This window comes from Erithacus rubecula, assembly GCF_903797595.1.
Source record: "Erithacus rubecula genome assembly, chromosome: 19".
NCBI classification, from domain to species: domain Eukaryota; kingdom Metazoa; phylum Chordata; class Aves; order Passeriformes; family Muscicapidae; genus Erithacus; species Erithacus rubecula.
The window spans coordinates 11337005-11358119 of record NC_136671.1 but is presented as its reverse complement, the minus strand read 5'-3'; the positions used below and the strand labels follow the sequence as shown (position 1 = coordinate 11358119).

The 21115-nt window shown below is 45.6% G+C and overlaps 1 protein-coding gene across 5 annotated transcripts; it reads left to right on the top strand.

The window, feature by feature from the left end:
• Positions 1–86: 86 nt before the first annotated feature.
• Positions 87–21080, top strand: RILPL1 (Rab interacting lysosomal protein like 1). Of its 5 annotated transcripts, none has more exons than XM_079322373.1 (8): positions 87–636; positions 3856–4006; positions 8990–9108; positions 10001–10228; positions 12900–13072; positions 13285–13377; positions 16566–16653; positions 18962–19101. In XM_079322373.1, exons 1-8 carry the CDS (start codon positions 331–333, stop codon positions 18965–18967), a joined length of 1164 nt encoding a protein of 387 aa, XP_079178499.1. In that variant the 5' UTR covers positions 87–330; the 3' UTR covers positions 18968–19101. The 5 variants fall into 5 exon arrangements, with proteins under 5 accessions (XP_079178499.1, XP_079178500.1, XP_079178501.1 ...); XM_079322374.1 differs by lacking the exon at positions 16566–16653 and adding an exon at positions 15670–15749 and having other exon boundaries at positions 18962–19100; XM_079322375.1 differs by lacking the exon at positions 18962–19101 and adding an exon at positions 15670–15749 and having other exon boundaries at positions 16566–16583.
• The last annotated feature ends 35 nt before the right edge of the window (positions 21081–21115 follow it).

Sequence of the window (21115 nt, the reverse complement as noted above, 5' to 3'; positions counted from 1 at the left end):
ATGCTCCTGTCGCACCGCAAGCGAAGCGCGGCGGATTCGGCCCCGGGAACCGGGCGGAGCGGGGCCGCGGGCATGCGCGGGGCCGCCCCCGGCAGAGCCGCCCTGCGCCGGGCATTGGCCGCGGGCGGCGGGGCGGTGGTGGCGGGGACGCCGCGCCCGCCTCCCGCCGCCGCTCCGCCAGCAGCGCCCGGCCAAGTTTAAACACCCCCGGCAGAGCCGCGCGGAGTTGGCGGGAGTTGGCGGGGGCCGCGGCCCGGGCTGCACGGGAACCGCCCCGCCCGGAGCGCGCCCCGCCGCCGCCTATGCGGGCACCGCGGGGCCGGGCGAGCCATGGACGGCGGCGGCGGCGGCGGCGGGGTGCCGCCCGCCCTGGAGAAGAACGCGGCGGAGCTGACGGTCATGGACGTGTACGACATCGCCTCGGCCGTGGGGCAGGAGTTTGAGCGGGTGATCGATCAGCACGGCTGCGAGGCCATCGCCCGCCTCATGCCCAAGGTGGTGCGGGTGCTGGAGATCCTGGAGGTGCTGGTGAGCCGCAACCACATCAACCCCGAGATGGAGGAGCTGCGCCTGGAGCTCGACCGCCTGCGCCTGGAGAGGATGGACCGCATCGAGAAGGAGCGGAAGCACCAGAAGGTGCGGGCGGGGAGCGGGGGACGCGGCGGGGCAGGGCTGTCCCCGCTGCCGCAGCCGCTCGGGGGGAGCCGCGCTCCGGCCCCGCCGCCGCCGGGAAAACAAAGAGCGACGCCGGGGTGCGGGCCGGGATCGGCGGGGTGCGGGCCGGGATCGGCGGGGGCGGGCGGGGCACGCGTGCGGTGCAGCCCGGCGGGGCTCACGGAGCTGCGCGGATGCTGCCTCAGCGCCGCTGAGGCTTTGGGCGTGTTGTTGTTTTTTGTTTCCTTCCCTCCTGGAAGTTTCCTCCCTCCTTCCCTTTCTCCACCCCTTCCCCAGTCGCTGCATTTCCTTTCCCCGTGTCTCCCCGATCTGGACTCCTGCTCCATCCCCTCTCCTGACGAGAGGGTAGCTCTGCTTCCTGCTAGGCCAGGAAAGGTCACTGACAAGAATACACTTTCCTCTCCGGAGCTGCGAATGATTTAGCAGTCTCGTTTTCCTGGCGCAGACTTCGGGTTAGGCAAGTCCTAGGAGAGAGATGGAGAACCAAGTGATTTCAGAGCAGAGTTAGAGCTGAAGAGTAGGGAAGAGCACTCTGCCAGATTGCTGCTCCATCCCTATGGCAAGATGTGCCTTGGCTTGTTCTGGGGTGGTCACAGCGTTCCCTGGCCCCACTCCCAATAAAGCCCAAGGTAGAGAGCATTTCCCACACCCTCTTATGGCAGGACACTCTCCAGTTACTGCAGCAAAAGTGGCAGATCCACTTTTTAAACCATCCAGATAACTGATATAACTGGTAAATGACTATGCTAAATCATAACTGCTGCCTCATGCCATTCCTGATTGCACACACAGAATCAGAATAAACAAGACACAGGGAATTCTGGAGGAGAGACCTAGCATACGGAAAATCCAGGATAAACCCTGCAACATTTTGCAGAGAAAGTCTCAGGGCGATGTCTCTGAAAAGGAAGGTAAAAGACTTTTAATGTACAAAGCCTTGATAAGTCTCAGGAGTATGAAAATAGGTCTAAAGAATAGATACAGAGATGCTGGATATTTACCAAAGGCTGCTGGTGAAGTGGAAACTGAACTGACCCAGTATCATTGTACAAGTTGTTCTGTGTAGGTGTTTCTGAAGTTCTTATAAGTGTTAAAAAGTTTCCTAAACGTGTCAGCTGATCTCCCTGCCACAACCACCTCTGCTCTGTCAGCTTCTCTGAGGGCCATGAAGTGGCTCATGGAGTGTTTAAACAATTTGCTTAAGTCTAAGCAGATTTTAACAGAAAAATAAACTGAATGATGCATACCTTTTTTCTTCTTCTTTTTTTTTTTTTTTTTTTTTTTTTTTTAAATCAAGCTGGTTCCCAGTGTACCAGGTCCCTATCGAACAGTGGTCTCACATCTTCTCTGTTCCAGTGTGAGGGTTTGAAGACTCTTTCACAGGACAGGTGCTGATAAGCAGAAAAAATCAGATACTGAGAAATAGTTTTTGACCTCAAAGCCTCCAAAAAACACCCAGAAAAGCTTTTAGTGGTCCTTGCAAGCATCAATTTGTGAGATTTCAGCACTTAAACTTTGTGTGAATCTGTTTTACATATAGACCTGGCTCAGCATTCACTGTCTGGGGCTTCCTGAGCTGGCAGGCACTGCCTGGCCCGTGGATGTGCCTCCCCATCTGCTTCTTCCATTAATGAGGATTCAGAAGTTAATTCCTGCTCCAATTCCCTGGCCTCTTCAATAGCAATAAATGACAAAGTTTGCCTAGGCAAACCTTAGGATAGTTGTGTGTTTACAGAGCAGCCACATATAAATGATATAAGTTTAGGTTGTTTAGGGGTTTGTGTGCATTCTGTTTTGGTTTTATCAATATGCTCCTAAGTGATGAATGTGCTGGTTTGTTGCTAAAATAGGTCACTGCGTTATTTTAGCTACAGAGTTGTAACAGGCAGCATCACTGTAAATAGTCTGGGTTTTTGGAAATATCAATTTCAATACAGATTTATTTTCCTGTCAAGATAAAGAGTTTCAAGTAAAATACGTGATTAATGACATTTTCTTTCCTTTTCAATAGTTAAGTGTGTGTAGCTTACCACACCTTTGCTATTTATTATTCTTTGCCACATAATGTTTTCTGCAACACTTTGAGCAGCAATACAGTAATAAATGCTGGAATAAAATGGCATTTGGACCCAAAAGTCACCAGGAAGATGACTTCCCATTATCAGAGCAGGCATTCAAAGCAGAGAGCTATCCTTTAATCTGAGCAGAGCTTATTTTAGCCCCGAGCTGTGCTTGGCTGGGTTGTTGTCTGAATGTGTTTTGTTGTTAGGTAAGGAAAGGGGCATGTGGATGGATGTGAAAGTCAGCAGTGACTCAGCCTGGCTCCGGGGATTTGCATGCAGCTTTTTGTTTGAAGAACTTAAGTGAAAATGGAGCAGGGAATGCCCCTCACTGGAGAAGTGAGATATACAGAGAAGCTTTTGGAACAAGCAAGACTCTAAATACAACTGTTTTCCTTGAGGACTTTTTACTTTTTGTCCTGACTTGACCTTCATGAGGATTGGTGACAGCTGCTCCTGACGCTGTCCCGACAAATGGGAGCTGTTTGGACTGGCCAGGCTGCCCTAGCACAGCCACACTCGGGACATTCCAGAGAACAATTTACATAGGAAGCAGCAGCCTTTGGGCTTTGGGCTTGTTCACCATGTGCACCAGGAGCTCTGCCCTTGCTGCACTGGATCACACACTCCTCAGTTTACACTTGTGTTTCATAACAGGAATTTAGACCAGGCTGTTGTGTCAGGATGAGCATGTCCAGCCCTGACTGCCTGGCCCTCTCTGTGGGATGCTTTGGGGACATTTCTAACAGCTCTGCAGCTTCCTGGGGTGCAGGAGAGAATTGTGCTCCTGTTCCATTATTTGTCTAACACTGCAGCCTCCTTAATCTGGTCCTCCCATCAAAGCAAAGCATAAGGAGCCATCCTTTAGATAACTTGCTTTGCATCAGGAATGATCCCCTCAGGTATTTACATTCAGCAATAGCAAAGGGGACTGTGGTGGCTGGTTTCTGGTGGTGGCATTAGAAAAGCAGATGTCTTCTAAGAAACTCAAAGTACTCTTCATTTAATTATTTTCCATAAGAATCAGTAGGATCATTACCAGTTTGATCTGTAAGTCGTCCAGTCAAAGACTCTTAACATGTTTTAAAATATAAATGTGTTGTCCTGATCTACCCTATAGGAATTAGAACTGGTGGAGGATGTCTGGAGAGGGGAAGCACAGGATCTCCTTACCCAAATTGCACAGCTGCAGGAGGAGAATAAACAACTGATGACAAACTTGTCTCACAAAGACATTAATTTCACAGAAGAGGAATTTCAGAAGCATGAAGGCAAGTTTGCTACTTCAAATTCAGTCCTTGCTTTCTTAAAAAAAGCAATACTTTATCAAAATACTTTGACTGGATATTCTGGTGTGGTTTTTTCCTGTAGATCAATTCAGATCTGGGTTTCGAAGACTTGTTTGTTTATGTATATTTTTTCACCTAAATAGAAAATGTTTGAATACATGATGACACTGAAGATATGATAAGAGGTGGAGGGATGAGGGAAAGAAAACCAAATTTTTGTTTGGCTAAGAAGTCTCTCTGGAAGTAAAGTCTAGATACACCTTTTGGTCTATCATTTGTTTGGGTTCTCATTTTGCAAAAAATATTCTTAAGCCCTTCTTATGTTTTTAAATGCAAACAGAATAATCCATTCAAGTGTTTATTTCACACATTGTACACAAAACCAAGGGCAGCTGTTGATCTGTTCAGGATAACTGTTTGATAAATAGCACATTGAGGTTTCTTTGTGAAAATTGTATCATTCCCCCATATGGAGATATGCTAGGAGAATATCATGATATTCTCCTGGAAGAGGAGATCCTGGTTTTACTTGATTTACCTGCCTTTTTTTGAAGACTTCTAGCCAATTTAGAATAAGTCAGAGGATTTATAGTCCAGAGAGGGGGTGCATCCTAAGGAGCTGAAACAACCCATTTGTGGGCATTCTTGAGGCAGAATGAAATTTAAGACATACCTGCAAGTACAGATAGATCTCACTGCAGCAACTGGAACATTTGCAGCCTCAGCTCTGACCCACAGCTCAGCCAACAGCTCTTTCCCAGGAGCAGAGGAATAGATGGCCCTTTGCTCCACCATTCCCAGCACAGAATTTGAGGTTGTGAGATCCCAAATCCATTTCCTGATGTCCTGAGTGGAGCATGCAGGGTGACTGAGCAGTCTGAAAGCAGAGCAGAGAGCTGAGCCATCACAGCTCTGCAGTGAGCAGCAGGAATGAGGGAATATTCTTTTCCAAGCTCTGGAGGCTGGGATTTAATGCAGGCTTGCTGGAGGTGGATGAAACTCTGTCCAACACTGTGGAAATTGCACTTGCTCTGGGGAAGAGGATAATGAAACCTTCAAAAAGTAAAAATTGTTAAACCTCTCGAGATACTTTTAAAAACAGTGCAATGCTTTCAATTTAGGAGTCAATTAGTGGCAAAGAAGTAGCTCAACATCAGGCTGATAAACTCCATGCAAAATTCAGAATGGCAGCAATGACTCATGGACCATGAAGATATGGTTATAAAGAACCAGTTTCCTCTTTCTTTTCTTTTTTTTTTTTTTCTTTTTTTTTCCCTTCCAGTGGCTATCTAGCTCACTGCAGCTCATGTGCTTGCATTTAAATATAGCCATACTCTTCACATCCAGCCAGCCAAGCAAATGCCAGACGTGCTTTTCTTGTTATTTTTACTGTGTCTACCCATGTATGACAACACAAACAAAACCCATAAGCCCATTCCAGAGCTTAGACTCTGAGATCAGTGATATTCTTTGGCCAAAATATTCAGTTTAAGTGCAATTTTTCACTTATATTAACCCCGTTTAATTATTGGGATCTATTATATCAAACCTGACTGTTTTTCTTTTAGCACATATTGTCATTAATGAGCAGGGATAGATTTGTCTCAAATGACTTGTTTGGATAGTGTCAGAAAGCAATTCTGCTGCTCTTTTTCAGTCTGATGTAGAGTCCAGAGAGGCAGGATTTCAATCTGTGTTAGCTGGACTGATTTGGAGCAGACTCCAGTGCTCCTGTCTGAGCATGGCTGAGCACTGTGATCACATCTCCCCTCAGTGCTGGCCCCAGGGATCAGCAGCTCACTCCTTACTCACCAGACAGTGACTGGGGTTATTTTACACAGAGGCCACTGATTTGGGTGTGCAAGACCTTGAGAGTCAATCCTGCCAATTAATTCTCAGAGCCTCATCTGAGTGTGATGAAGTGTTCCTGGGAGAGGCAGGAGTGCAAACAGGAGTGCTCTGTGCAGTCTGAGCAGGGCAGGGCTTGTGTGAAAGGACCTGTGGCAGAACACAAAACACAAGGGAGGGGTTAAAGACGAGCCTGTAACACCCATTAAAGCCACTCCTCCCAAGCCCAAACCGAGCAGTGCCTGATGGTGCTGAGTGATTGGAATATCCCAGGAAAATGCCACATGCAAACCTGACCCAAGTGTGTCAAACAGGACGAGCAGGCTGCTGTGCCATGCAGGGGAGCAGCTGGCTGTGGGAAGGGACAGGCAGCACTTGTGTGACCCTCCTGTGCTGCAGGACCTACAGTTCCCTTCAAAAGGGGTGCTGAACTTGTTCTGAGTATTTAGGTAATGGTGCAGTGCAGGTTCTGCTGGCACTTGGCCTAGTGATAAATGTTGTATGGACACAACTGAATAGATTACTAAACATAAAGAATGTTTTTTCTGGGTTTTTTTTGGTGTCCTCCCCTCCAGCTGTTTAAATTTCTCTTGCTGGAATAATGCCAGGATCACAGCAACTCACAGGAAACTGCTCATAGGATGTGCCTGGGGAAGCCAGCTGGGTGTGCCATTTAAGATCTTTCAGTTATTAGAGTTTGAATCATTTAGAGATAATTATTTTACATTTAGGGCAGTTAGTGATTTCCCTCTCCTCTTTCCCAGTGCCTGAGGAAATGGAAGGAGATGTGACTGTTTCACAAAACTCCCCACCTTTCCTTCCCCCCCCTTTCCTGAAATAATGTGATCTGTGCACACAATTGAAGCCTTTTAGGTTCACCAAATGTTAGCAAGAAAAATGAGCACAGTGGGAGGAAAAGTAGTCAGCACTGAATGGTACTTTTTCTTTAAATAGCACCTGCTATCTAGAGATCTTAAAGCATCTCACAAGTACTAATGGATACAGCTGCATTCACTAGTGCTACCTCCTCCTAAAGTTTCACTGCAGTCTCTCTACTTCAAGGCAAAGTTTTGGATTCTTTTGGTTTTAAATGGAGCTGATGTTTCAGGCCCCAGCTCTGAGATTGGCTGCAGTGAGTGGATCCAGGAACCTGCAGTGAGGTTTGTGGGTGCAGAGAAGTACCAGACCTGTGTTGTGATGGGGAAATTGGAACTTTTAAAATAGTTAAGCAGCAGTTTGTGTTTGTGACACTTGTTCTCCCTGGTGGGTATGAGCTGGTACCACATCAAAGAATTAAAATTGTCCTGTGAAGAACTAGAACCCAGAGCAGCACAGAGCTGATAAAAACCAGGGTCCAGAAATAGAGCAGGCAAATGTACCACAGAATAAAAAGGGATGAGAATGTAACACTAGAACACTGTGTCACTGACAGTTCTTTTCTGGGGTTGACAGGAACATGTCCTGTGAACCAAATTCCTGGCCAGCCATGACCAGCAGTCCTTTTCCCAGCAGAGCAGTTCCCTGCTCTCTGCAGTCCCACAGCTCTGGTCCTTTAGCACTGAGGGTTGCAGCTGCTCTTCCCCTGTTTGCTCTGGTCCACTCCCTGCATGGGAGTCACAGCTGCTGCAGGAGTGAACATCCACCAGTTACTCCCTTTTCTTCTCTGAGGTTTGTCCTGCTCTGCTCTATTATCCATCAGCTCATTCTGTAGCTGACCTGTGAGCTGGAGTTCCTAAAGACATGCAGCTAAATTCTCTTGTGGGAACAACTCTGGATTTCTCTGATGAGGGAAGAACAAAACCAGAAAGTCTGAGCTGATGTTAGAAAGTAGAGCCTTTCCTGGCTAGATACATTTGGTGCATACAGAGCAGATTTCTGATGTGGGAGCTGCTTTAATATATTAAAAAGGAAGCAGCTTTCCAGCCACCCCAGCGTGGGGAGTGAATTAGCACCACTTGCAGTTTGTAAATGGAAAAAGCTGAAGACCCACATAACAAAGTACTTTGCCAAAATGAACAGAGTTAGCAGCAGACCCTGGATTTGAGCTCCTGCTTGGGCTGGGCTTTGGCCAGAGGAGCCACACACTGCCCTGGCTGCAGGGTTTTCATCTTCAAGGATGTGCAAGTGATTTCATGTGATAGTTCAGGACCATCAAACTTCACATCTCTGTGCCATTCTCAGGGAAAGTCAGGGCAGGAGATTCATCATCTCTCCAGGTTAAAACCTCTGGTCTGTGTCTGCTCTCAAGAGCCCATCACTGCAGTGCCAGACCCAAGTTATCTCTGTAATGGCAAATAGAAGAATGCTTCCTGTTGTGTGGTTTATGACATTTCCTAATGATTCATTGGTCAGATTTAAGGTTAATCTAACTCTTCCTTTATTTTCAGACAAGATCAGTGCTAGATTCTTGGCAATATTCCAAACTCCTTTCACCAGTGAAATGCTGTGAAGTATTTTTCTCTCAAGTAGTTATTCTAAATATTAATTACCACACAATAGGATGGGAAAAGGGTGGCAAAACATGAGGAGAAAATATGTGGCCATAATTCAGACTAAATTTTGGTTCTGCATTCAGGGTGGGGGTACCCTCTGAAGGTCCTGTTTCATCTTCTTTTCATAAAGCACAAAATTGGATTACAACTAAAAATCAATCTAGTTGGGTGTTCCTCAGCTGGCTTGTACCCAGATGCAATCCACAACAGTGATATGTTGTTTACATCTCACTGAAGATCCAGACCATCTTTTTTACAATTTTCTCAGGGCCTTGGCCAGCTGATTCCAGAGATAATCACACAGATAACCAAGCTCCCTTGGGCACGGTGTGAACATTGATGTAAAACTACTAAGGCAGCAAGATGCAGCAGTGTCACTCACTGTTATAAATGTTTCTGAGGACTGTCAGTTCCTTTTTTAAGGAGTCTCTGTGCAGTAGCTTTATGGAGTGGATTCTGTCATCTGTGTTCTCTGTTACCCTTGAAGCAACCTCTAAAGCATCTCTGTAATTCTACCAGCAGGCAACTTCCAGAGTCTGCTTAAATATTTCTCATTGTTATTGTTCTCAGGCTCAGCAGCTCCTGACTGTTCTTAGTTTGTGTTCTGTGTTCTTTTTTTAACCAGGGATGTCAGAGAGAGAGCGGCAAGTCATGAAGAAGCTGAAGGAAGTGGTAGATAAACAGAGGGATGAAATCAGGGCAAAGGACCGGGAACTTGGACTTAAAAATGAGGATGTAGAGGCTGTAAGTGACTCTTGGTCTTCCTGTTTCTCTTCCTTCTCACCTACCCTTCCATAGCCTGGTTTTGAGTTTGAAGTTAATACAGAAAGTGTCAACAGTGCTGCATTAATAGTCCTGCAACTGAAGTGTCCAGCAGAGCTGTGGAGTGTCCAGAATGGTCAGGGTACAGTGCAGTGCCACAGCAGGGATGAGTGTGGGCACCTCTGCATGAGAAGGGCACTGCTCAGCCCAGGCCACCCCTGCCAGCAGTGACCTGGTCAGGGCTCAGCCTCACATGAGTCACAGACTCCACTGGGACTCCAGGCATGACATGAGATTTGGCACTTTCTGTGGAATGACCTCCTTACCTGTATTTTGCTTCCCATTCTTCAAACTGCCTCATGTCTTTAGGCCATGGGACTTTCCTGGTGCTAGTAAGGCCAGGCCTAGGTGATCTCTGCTCTGCCCAAGTGCCTCTGGCTGGTGCTGCAGCCTTTTGAGCTGGGGCTGTCCACACACACCCAGCAGGTCACATCCTGCCTTAGGAGAGAGTCTTGGAGCTCAAAGCAAAGTGCTTACAACCTGAACACTCTGCCTTGTCTTTCTTCTCCCCTGGGTTAAGATTTGATTCAGAATCCCATAAGCCACCCTTTCCTTGAACTAATAGCAGAAGTGATAGATTTGCTTTTATCTGAACAACTCCCTGTGCTAGGAGAATTTACTCTAGAAATCAATTAAATTTGGGTGACTGGAATTATAGTAGATAATTAGCTATTAGAAAAACTAATCTGGGGGTGAGGAGAGGGGGAAAATTTTTCAGATTAAATACAACAGGAACCCACTACTTTAAGATGATGTTTGTGCCATCGTGGCTCGTGTCTGAATGGACAGTGAGCTGTTGCTGGATGTTCTGCAGCTCCAGCAGCAGCAGAACAGGCTGATGAAGATTAACCACGACCTGAGGCACCGGATCACGGTGGTGGAGGCGCAGGGGAAGGCGCTGATCGAGCAGAAGGTGGAGCTGGAAGCGTATCTGCAAACCAAGGAGCAGGAGATGGGCAACCTCAGAGCAGAGCTGGGCAAGCTCAGAGAAAAGCTGCAGGGTGAGGACAGCCAGGCCAGCCAGAATGGGGAGGAAGTAAAGGTAAGAGGCACTTTGAATCAGTTTTTAAACAGTTTTTTAAAAAGGTTTGGACTCCAGACCAAGTACCTTTTTTCCTTTTGGCAGGGTTGTGGCAGCGTGTTTGCTTCTTTTTGTTTGTACACCCTACCCTTCCTCCAAAGGAAAGCAAAACCAATTCCTTGGAGAGTCTGGGTTTTCCAGAGACAAACAACCAACAGTAACTTCAGTTTTGCCAGATCTGCAAATATTCAAGGCCAGATGGGTCACAGGGGTGCAGGGGGGTGATGGTGGCAGATGAACCACAATGGAACAGAAACTGTGCCAGAAGTGTCCCAGAGTCAGGGCAGAGCTCTGCACACCTGGTCCCTGCAGTGCTTATGGCACTTTGGATCAGTCAGGACTAAGCTGGTTAAGTGCTACCAAATCAATATAAATATTTCAAGGCACTTTTTAGAGGAACCAACTTTGGCCTTATTTCTGTTTTTGCTTCCTATTAGAATTTGTGCAGTGAAGTGTTGTGAGCACAGATGTTCATGAAAAGCAAATGTTCCTGCTGGCAGAGCCAGATTCTTGCAGAATAGGCAAAGTGACAGTCTGCAAATGGAGCTGGGCTGAGATCAGAGCAGCACAAATGCAAACTTGAGGAGAGCTTCCTGAGAAAAAGATGCACTGACCTATGGATCCCTTAGTCCTCTTTATGGTTCCTAGTATTTTCCTTTGTGCCTATGACATTAGTTTTTTATTCCTGAAGCAAATGCACTGCATTTCCCTCTCCTAATTATGCTCTTAGCACAGTAGCAAATGCAATAAGGGGTGTCATATTTAAGAAGGAGCTCTGTCACACAGAGCTGTTCAGATGGAGGCATTGGTAAGGGCTCCACAGTGTAAATGCCTGACAGACTGCACAGAGAGTGAAATAATCCAGTGAAACACCCATTTCACTGGTAACAGGCAGGAATACACAGCAAAAAGCAGAGACAAGTGCTGATGGGGTACACTGCTCCCCTGGGAATGTGACAGCCAGTTGTGTTAACACGTCACTGCTGAGTTGGGCAAGCACTGTATTAATAATGGAAAGGATTATTTCATTGCTGTTAATTCAGCCAGGACACCCAGCTTTGTAAAAGGGGCTGGGGAGCCAGGCCTGGAGCCAGCAGGAGTGAAAGTGTCCTCAGTGTCTGCAGAGAAAGGATGCATTCTTCACCTCTCTCTAACTCATCAGTTCCATGGCAATGGCTCCTCTCTTAATGAGAGCTGTCCCTGCTCCCTCTGCCAGGACTCTGCTTCCACAGGAATTGCAGTGGCAAGCAGAAAGCTGGAATAGCTGCATGCTCCAGAATGGACATTGTTTGTTTGCCTCAGTCAAGGATCTTTGCATCCAGCACAGGCTGCTCAGTCTTTGCTGATTTGAGCCAAACCTAGCAGAAATAGCTTCTTTGGGCAGAGGTGTGGGACAAATACACCAAAAGAAAAGACACAACTCAGAACTCTGTACCTAGAGGGTGAAGAGGAGGAAAAGTGCTTGAGGAATTTCCTTTGAAACTCTTGTTAGATTGCATCAATCTTTATTCCATGTAGCCTGTGCAAAGGAATGTGTTTGGATGAGAAGGGTGATCAAACAGTGCCCAAGTGAGCATCACTCTGCTGCCTCATCCCTGCAGGACAGGCACTGAAAGTCACCTGAAATTCACCTTGCACCAGCCTTGGCCAAGTTCAGCCTGAAACCACAGATCAGTGTATTGCAAAACTGTTTCACAAACACAGGAGCTTAGAGGAGAGTAGGGTCAGAATTACAAAAAATGGATTGTGTAGGAATTTCACTACTCAACTCCTCAAATGTCCAGCTTGTATCCCAGCAAGCTGTCACTGCCACACAGGAGCTCTGAGACTGATCTCTGCATCCTCCCAGGAGGGTGAGTGGCTGACCTGGCAGCTCTGATTTCATGTGCTGGCCTCTATCAGTCCTTGCAAAAAAGCATCACATTTCAAATGGACTTTGCTACATTTCAAATGGATTTTCCTGGAACAGAGTGTCCTGCATTTATTTGTATTGTAATAAATCCTGCAGATCTCTTAAGGCTTGGAGCTGCTTTTCAGACTCTCAATTCCAATTACCCTTCCCAGAACCTTGTGATTCTTCATTTCAGTGCAGTCACTGAGTGGAACAACAGCACAGGACCTGAGCAGAGGTGTCCTGTGTGCTGTGCTTGCACAGACCATGATTTCACAAGCAGTTTGTGCCACACAGTTCTGAGCAAGTGCTAGAGGTGACAGGAAGAATCAAGACTCATACCTAGAGAGCAAACTGTGGCTTGTTGGGAGCCACAGAAACTGGGTGGTGGGAGATAAAATTCTTCCAAGCTTCCAGTGAACTCTTAGAGGAAAAGGGTTCACATCTATAAACACCTCATCTGCAATTTTCTGCCACTTTGTAGCCAGATCTGGTGCAAACACCCCTCCTGTTTTTTTATGAAAGGATAAGGGGGAATAGAAACTTTAATCTCCACTTTGTATGTTTATATTATAAGAAGACACCTCTTTGTGAGAGGAGCTGGAAGGAACTGCATGACCTTCCAGTGTTTTTATAAAAAAAACGATGTTTGATTTATTCCATTTGTTAAAAGCATGAATTCCTAAAACTGACTTAGCAAAAGCTGGACAGTGAATTTCAAGCCAACATTTCACTCCCTAGGCAGAACCAAACAATGATGATTGTCTGTCTGAGTCAGAAAAGATGGCAATGGACTTGAAAGATCCCAATCGCCCAAGATTCACCCTGCAGGAGCTCCGGGATGTCCTGCACGAGAGGAATGAACTGAAATCCAGAGTGTTTTTGCTTCAGGAGGAGCTTTTATATTACAAAAGGTGGGTTACATCTCTTCTCCTGTTGGAAGAAAATATTGAATGGAGACCCAGTTCTTGGTGCTGATAAAAAATCTTCAGTTGATTTCAATGGGTTTTGAAAAAAATCTTTTTGCATTCCATCATCAACAGTGCTACCTGAGATTGAATTGTAGATCTCAAAGTGTTTCCATGGCTTGGGAGGAGAACATTAATTATCTTTTCTTTCTTTCAAGTGAGGAAATGGAAGAAGAAACGAGATCCCCACAGCCCACACCCATAATTCAGCCAAAACCCTCAACTCAGCCTGAATCTGGAATCAAACGACTGTAAGTAGCACATTTACTAAACATACTGGATATAGTCTGGAAATACCAAATGTTTCTTATGCACAGGACAATTTTAAAGACTTTAAAAATTCAGAAAACCACATTCCTACTGTATATGAGAGAGCCACTGAATGAGCACTTGGCAGATGTGAAACAACATTGGTTTTGGCCAAAACTTTTGCCTAGATCTGGGACAACTTTCAGTCTTGGATTGTCATTTTCCCATGACCTCACTGTGGCCATTTCCTTGTTGACTGAAGCCTTTAGACCCTGAGTTTATGTGGGCAGCACAAAAATATTCTGTTTGCTGAGCAAATGTGCTGCTGAGAGGATGGGCACTTGCTTGGCTAAAAGAACCCACCTTTTTCTGAAATATTAATGCTGCTGTTGGAACCAAAGCTTACTGCCAGAGAAGTGCTGTTACTAGAGTATCACTTAATTATAAAATCACTGTGTTGGCCAATTCTTTTCTCTGTTGAAACTCCCTGCTGTCCATTTATGTATTCCAAATTAAGTCTTCTAATCTCATAGCAACTCTTTGGATTTTTGTGATACTGAAAGCTTCACTGTTCTAACTGCATAAGTGATTTTGGAACAGCTGTTTCCATTTAAAGAGTTCTTCCATCCTGTCCCCATGTCCACAACCTTCAGTCCTTGTTTAATAACAGCAGCAGCCCTGTGAGAGTGAATTCCACAGGAAGATCTGGACTGACCCAAAACACCATGAAGTCAGGAGGGCACTGTTGATTATTTGCAGTAGACTGCAGCTTTCTGCCTGTGCTGAGAGAAACCTTCCTCTCACATGAGTAGAAAATACACTCTGAGTTTGGACATCAGTTTTCATCCTGCAAGTGATGATGATGATGATAATACTGTGTCACACAAGGTCTTCACTGTAAAGTTGCTCATTTCTTTTAGAGCTTTTTTAAGCTTATTCTGTTGTAGGGAATGGCTGGTTTCAGCTCACACAGTTTGTGTTGTGCAGCTTTCATGTTTGATCTGATGAAGCAAAGGCAGCATAAAAATGTAAATAGAGGTTGTAAGGCAGAGCACATGTTGGTGAGTTATTAGTTCTGACTCTGCCTAAGCTGAAATTTCTTCTTTTAGATGTCATGCTCTGTCCCCAGGTTTCACTCTGCTCTCTCTCCACTCAGCCATCACATTAAATAAGGGAATATAAAACTGTCTACCTGAGTAATCTGAAAAAAGGTAGCAGTTTTCAGGTTTGTCTCATTCTTGCAGCCTGTCTGGATAGGATTTCTCTGGGGGGGTTTTATTTTCCTTCCCTCCTCCCCTCTCTGTGTGTTGTCAACACTGTATTTGGGCTTTAAAAAGTCAGGAAATGTCACTGGGCAAACCAAAGGAGCCAAGTGTAGCTTCTGTCCTGTCCCAACACCCTCCTGCCCCAGCTGCAGGTCCTGCCTGCTGCAAGGTGTTTCCAGAGCTCCCTTCTCCCTCTCCAGGGTCCCTCTGGCTGCCTGGGGAACTCTGGCACATGAACTCTGTACCCAGTGATGTGATGAGAACAGTGCTGCTCTCTGCATGCAGACTGTCTTTACAGAGCAAAGTGGAGTTGCTTTTCCCTCTTTTTCAGAGTTTTCCTCCTGATTAAACAAAAAGCTGAAGTACAAAAATAGGAGCCCTCTCAAGGGAAGTTTTGTGCTTGCCTGTGCAATGTGCCCTTTTCCCCTCAGCACACAGAGGGGATGAGCCATATGGATGTGTAGCCTGTGCCATCCAAGATGTGCTCAGGTGATTCAGTGCTGCAAGTCCATAAGGGAAGGAAAACAGAAGCTACAGAAATCAGCATTTTCTCTGGGTTGGCACATTTGGGGCAAACTCTGAGTTCTGATCTCAGACTGACTGACTTGAATATTTGTCTCTTCCACATCACATGACAGAGTTTTAATGAAATAATGTAACCAGGAGGCTTTACTGAGGAGGAAAAATCCAAGGATTAAAAATGCTCCCTCTGTTTGGAGCAGAAAACACCCTTTTGTTTTCTCCTTAAAGCTACGTGCTTGTTTGTCACTGATGTCATGCCTCAAACAGGCAGGAGTTTTCTTCCTATTCTTGCAATCTACAAAAGCTGGTGTGTCTGTCAGTTCTGCAGCTCAGGATGTGCCATGCTGCATAAAAATAGAAATCCTGGCTGCTACTAATGATCCAACAGTGTTTGCCCCTTTGTTTGCAATTTTAATCTCAGAACAGCAGTTAGTGAGTTGGGGAGAGCTGCATTTGGTCACAAGTGAAATGTCTCATGATTTCAACTTAATCTTTAATTGACATTAGTCCACAGTTCAAAAAAATATTTGGCACAAGTGAGAACCTCTGAGGAGAGAGAACCCTTAGACAAACAGAGGGTGTTGCAGGTATGGATGGATGGTGCTGGCAGCTGTGTGTGGGGCTGGCTGGCCACAGAGCACTGGGCTCTCAGCTCTGTGCTGCATGGATTGTCTAATGCTCAGTGCAAGTGCTGAACCCTCACAAAGAGCCCCTCTTGCTGTGAGCCAGCTCCCAAGTGCTCCTGCCAGAGCAGCTGCAAGTTTCCCAAAAGCATTCAGCTGCCTGCAGTTGGCATCTTTCTGCATGAGAAGTAACACAGGTTCTTTTGGAACAGACACACAGCCCCTTTAACCACGGGGGTTTCTTAGGAAGTTATTTCAAAAGTTCACTGGATTTTAACTTGAAAATATCAACTGTAACCCTTGTGAAATCTTTAACTGTAATGTAGTAATGCTGGTCCTCTCTAACCCTGTGCCAATATCCAGTAGTCACAGCAGAGTCCTGTTTTGTATTTAACATACACCTTCATCCTTCATTTCATTCTGTCTGTGCCTGTTTGTCTCTTGGAACAAAAAAGTGCACTCTGCTCTGCATTGCTAGAGGTGGTCATACCTTGATGAAATCCAACCCAGGTTGCAGGCTGCCTCAAAACAGGAAAGTGGTATCTTTTAGAAATCCAAAAGCAATTGAAACTGCTACAAGAACTTTTTTTCCTAAACAAGAGTTTTTCACTGAGGAGAGCTGTCTTGGGTGATGCAGATCCCCCTCTCCCTGTAACGTGTCCTGTGTTGTAATTCAAAGTAACCCCGTGTATCATGTTTGCCTCTTCTCTTTTTAATGGAATGCTTTTTCTTTCCCTTGCTCCAGTCTTATCTCTTCTGTGTCTGTACTTTCCTGACCAGGATCTTTACAGCCATAATGCCCATGGTAGCAGCTGGATTGATTCCAGATGATCCCACATTGCAGCCAATAAGAAGACTTGTGTCCCTTGTAGGAATTTTTTTTTAAATGTTTGGTACTGTGCTTTCCTCTTGCATGACCCCATGTTAACAAGCACTGCTGGTTGCATTCTCCTGGCTGCCAGTGGGATCCCAGAGGATCAAAGTGCCAACCAGAATGACCAGCCAGTGTCAGTACTCATCCCAGTCCTCCATGCTCATCCTCAAACTGACATGTTAGCACCTTAATGTTGCCATGCTAAACCCATCAGTATTCCTTGGAAAATCGGGGCAATATGCAGTTTTAACCAGCATCTGTTAATTCTGCTTCCTAAGCAAGGCTATTCACAGTTCTCACCAGTGCTTTTTGAGAAACTGGTCTCTAACAATTTGTTACAATCATTAGTTAAGAGTTACAGAATGGAGTGGCTGATTTCCACATTAATTTCCACTGTTAATTACAGGCTGCTGCTTTCATGTCTTTCTATCTATGCCCTGTATATTTTGTCTCTAATTATGTATTTTGGAATAGAGTGTAAACTCTTCATAATCAATTCTGTCATCCAATTCCTGGCTCTCCCTGGAAGACATACTGATAATTATTAATGCAAAGTCTCTTTGAACTGCTGCTTTAGTGATCTTGATATTTACACCAACGACAGTTTCCTCTCCACACAGACAGGCTTTTTCCAAACATCCTCCATGAGAATTGTCTAGCCATAATAACAATTTTCATTGTTTCAGGAGGAATTTAAAAAGCTGAACCTTTTAAAGATTTACAAACTTATTTTTCTCCTGCTTCATTTTCTGATAAAGCAAAAAAATTACTGAGCTTTGACATTTGAAACTGACTGCATAAACACAGCAGTCCTTTGTGTGGGCTTCCAGACAGTAACCCTGAGCAGGCAGCACCAAATGTGCTCTGTAGAAAGGCTTGGTCACTAAACACTTCTTTTATCAGCTGGAGCTGGCTCTGGCCCTGAAAATACACAGTATATGTGTGTGAGCTCATGAGCTCCTGTGATGAAGGTGGTAGAAAAGTATGAGGCTAATTAAGTGCAAAATACTTATTTCACTATTAAGGCTGCATATTTGAAGCCAGGAAATGCAAAAGTTCAGGTCCTGCTGGCACTGTTATTTATGTGCATTTAGCTTGTGTAGTGGTTTATTTGCCTTTCTAATCAACAAGTAATTATTGTTAATATTCTCAGTGATTATCATGCAGCCCCCTGTGTATCAAGAGACAGGGAAGGTTGAACTCCCTGCTCTGCACAAGGCAGCTGGGAGGGTTGGGGTGGTGGTGCTGGGGGGGATGGAGGGAGGACACTGAGGAAGGTGAGTGTGAACTCAGGGTCAGGTTTATGCCTGACCAATGTCCCACCACCCAACAAAGCTGAGCTTCCATTGGCATGGTCCCTTCCTGTGAAACATCTAGCAGTTCCTGCCCTGGATCACAGCTGTGTGACACTTGGCTCAGTGCAGCCAAAACAATCTTCACCTCCTGCAGCTCACCCAGCACTGAGACCAGAGGGACTCACAGCCAACTCAGTCCTTTGGTAGCTGGAACCACAACTTTTGCATTTCTCAGCAGCCCAAACACTGCACTAACACCTCTTGTACTGAACCCACAATGAACATTGAATTTTCCTAATCCAATAACTTCATCCCATACAAACAAAACAATACTAAGGACTTTTCCAGCTGTATTTTTAGCTGTATTAAATGGCTGTTGGTTCATGTACGTCATTATCTTAGAGCACCCAAGCTGTGTGACAGGAAATGACGTGCACACTCGTGTGCATTTGTTCAGAGCCTTCATCCTCTTGTGCACACAGTGCATTTATTCTTCATTTCTGCAGGAATCAAGTCTATGTGTCAAAACATCTACAATGGGAAAAAAAATGGGAGACTTATTTTATTACCTTGTGAATTTCCCTGCTGACAACCTTAAAAAAAATTCTATTTCTGCTTTGTGGTAAAATATACAGATTTAATACTGAAGATACCACTTTACTTATGCCAAGAAACTAACCTGGATCGTGTGGCTTTGTTACTTGAGGGCTGGGAAAGGGGGAAACAAACATCTAAATGATACCTGCACCTTGTAAACTCAACAGCATTTAGAGCTTACCTGAAGCTTCTGTAGCCAAACTGCTTGAGATTGCAATGACTCCATCCCTAACAACATTCTGACATGCACTCCCACCAACGCTCTGCCTTGATTCTCTGCAGATGCAAACAGAGTTTCTTGCTCAGTGTTTTGTTGTGCTGTGTATTGGGGTGGGTGTTTGAAGTGCTTCCAGGATGGTAAACACTCTTCTTTCTTCTCCCTCCCTCCCTCACTGCTCCCTTCCTGGAAGGTTTAGTTTCTTCTCTCGTGATAAGAAACGTATGCAGGCGTCACAGAGAAATGTCCACTTCCAGGAAACTTTTGGAGAATGGTCACATTCCAACAGAGATGACTCCTACATGGAACAAGGACAAGAAGCCCTGCAACACCTGTGACTAAAGCCTGAGCTGTTTGGTTTGCTGCAGTAGATCTGGACAGTCTGTAACAAGAAGCTTCTGTAAAGAGTCACGGCAGCTCGTCACTTTTACTTGCCTTGCACACCTCGGGGGTTGTTTCAGACTCTCCAAAAGGGATCCCTCACTGTTCACTTGGTGACTGTTTGCTGCAAACAAGAACCCAAGCTTTGTAGTAACAGTTGCTGACACCCTGGGACATGGAAGCTTCTAGATGACTTGTTTTGTGCCGAGTAACAAGTCTATGATCTTGTTCATGCATTAACTACAGTAACACAAGCTTCTTTAAACCAAAAAAGGACCTGTGCCATTATTAGAAGTTTGTTTGCAGTGTATATCTAGTACAGGGAAAGGACTCTTTTACCCTGTTTCTTAACACTATTGGTTGTTTGCTTTTTATTTCTGTAAGAATTTTTTCAAGAGGGCTAGGACAGCTGGAGGCCCTTGGTGGCAGCTCACAGCTCTGCTGTGTCCTGTCAGTGCCGCTGGCATCGGCATCTTGCAGAGTCACCCCTTGGAAATGCACCTGACACAGGTAACTGGAGCAGCCCTGAGAGGGACAGTGAGTGTACATTTCCCTTGTGCTAACAGTGCCTAAAGCATGAAGAGCCCATGTATGAGGTGAGTGTGCCTTGTGTTCTGCAGTATTAATGGAAAACAAATTGCTTACAGGGAGGAATCCTAACTCTGGAATTTTTTCCCTTCTTACCAGGGACTTTCTCACAGTGTAGCAGGCAGCTGCTGTAAAGGGATTAGATCTTTTCCACAGACAGGTTTTTAATTAAGTCACACTTCAGTTTCCTGTCTAGGTAAGACTGCCCAACTTCAGAGGAAACACATCCTCAGCTGGCTGACATTAACTGTTTCACTGACCTAGACATGACCCCAACATTTTCTCTTGACTAAACACTAGGTGGGCAGAGCAGATGAGGTCTGTGTGTGAGGCTGCTCCTCTGGTGGTGGCACATGTCTGGGAAGCCCCTGTTACAGGGCTGAACTCAGCAGCAACAGGGGCTGGGGCTGGATCTGCTTTAGCTGAGCTGGTGAGACCCTGGTCTGACCAAGGCTGTCCTTCCAACACTAAAACCCCACAGCATCAGCGTTGTGAACACCCAGTGCCAGTGCACTCCACACACTCCACGAGGAACCTGACCAGGTGGGAGAGGGTGCAGGTATCCAGGCTTTGTGTGAGGACAGGGCTGAGCTGTCTCTTGTGAGAAACTCTTAAATGGGGGGAGTGTCTTAATTTAATGATACTTAAATTGCCAAGATCTGCTTCACTTCCATGTGAGAAAACAAAAAGTGCAGCACAGTCACACCAGGCAGTTCAGCTGTGGATGACTCCATCGAGTCTGTCCCGAGCACAGTTCAGTGGTGTGGCTCATTCAGGAGGGATGCAGTGAGCACAAACAATGCCAGAACGTGGGCCTGAGTAAGCAGATACCTTTGGAAATCAGCTGAGAGCAATGAGCTGGGATAATGGAACTGCACAGAGCCAACCTAAGCCAGTGCAGCACAAAGGAAATCTCCAGGCCTGGTGCACACACAGCAGAGGCTGGGGCTGTCAGGGCAGCTCTGCAGCCAACACCACACCAGTGCACAGCCTTCCCCACCCCCCTGCAGCCCATCACCTCAACCCCTCAGAGCTCCTCCTGACCTGCTGGCATTAAACACTCCTTCTCCTGTCTGCAATGCTGCATTCACACCCCGGGTGCCATCAGGAAGGATGGCACAGGGAAGTGTTTGTAAAGATCTGAAGATCTGTCGTGTATTGTTTGTCAATATTCAAGGAAAATCTGCTTTTAGAAAAGGGGCCAGGATGCTGGCAGGTAAGGGGTGTAACAATCCTGCCTGCCAAGTGCAGGATCACTGACATTTTTTGGGTTGGTTTATTTTTTTTTTTCTTGGTTGGGCAGTAAATCATTTTAACAGTTTAATAAATATTTCTGAAAAACATATATTTCTGCAAGAATTGCGTCTTTTTTCTTTTT

What these genes read in the sequence shown, in the direction of transcription:
- RILPL1 (XM_079322372.1), top strand. Translation starts at nt 331, where the DNA reads ATGGACGGCGGCGGCGGCGGCGGCGGGGTGCCGCCCGCCCTGGAGAAG. An exon ending in AAAATGAGGATGTAGAGGCT is followed by an intron (nt 9,109 to 10,000) that starts GTAAGTGACTCT and finishes GATGTTCTGCAG; the next exon opens with CTCCAGCAGCAGCAGAACAG. An exon ending in GAGCTTTTATATTACAAAAG is followed by an intron (nt 13,073 to 13,284) that starts GTGGGTTACATC and finishes CTTTCTTTCAAG; the next exon opens with TGAGGAAATGGAAGAAGAAA.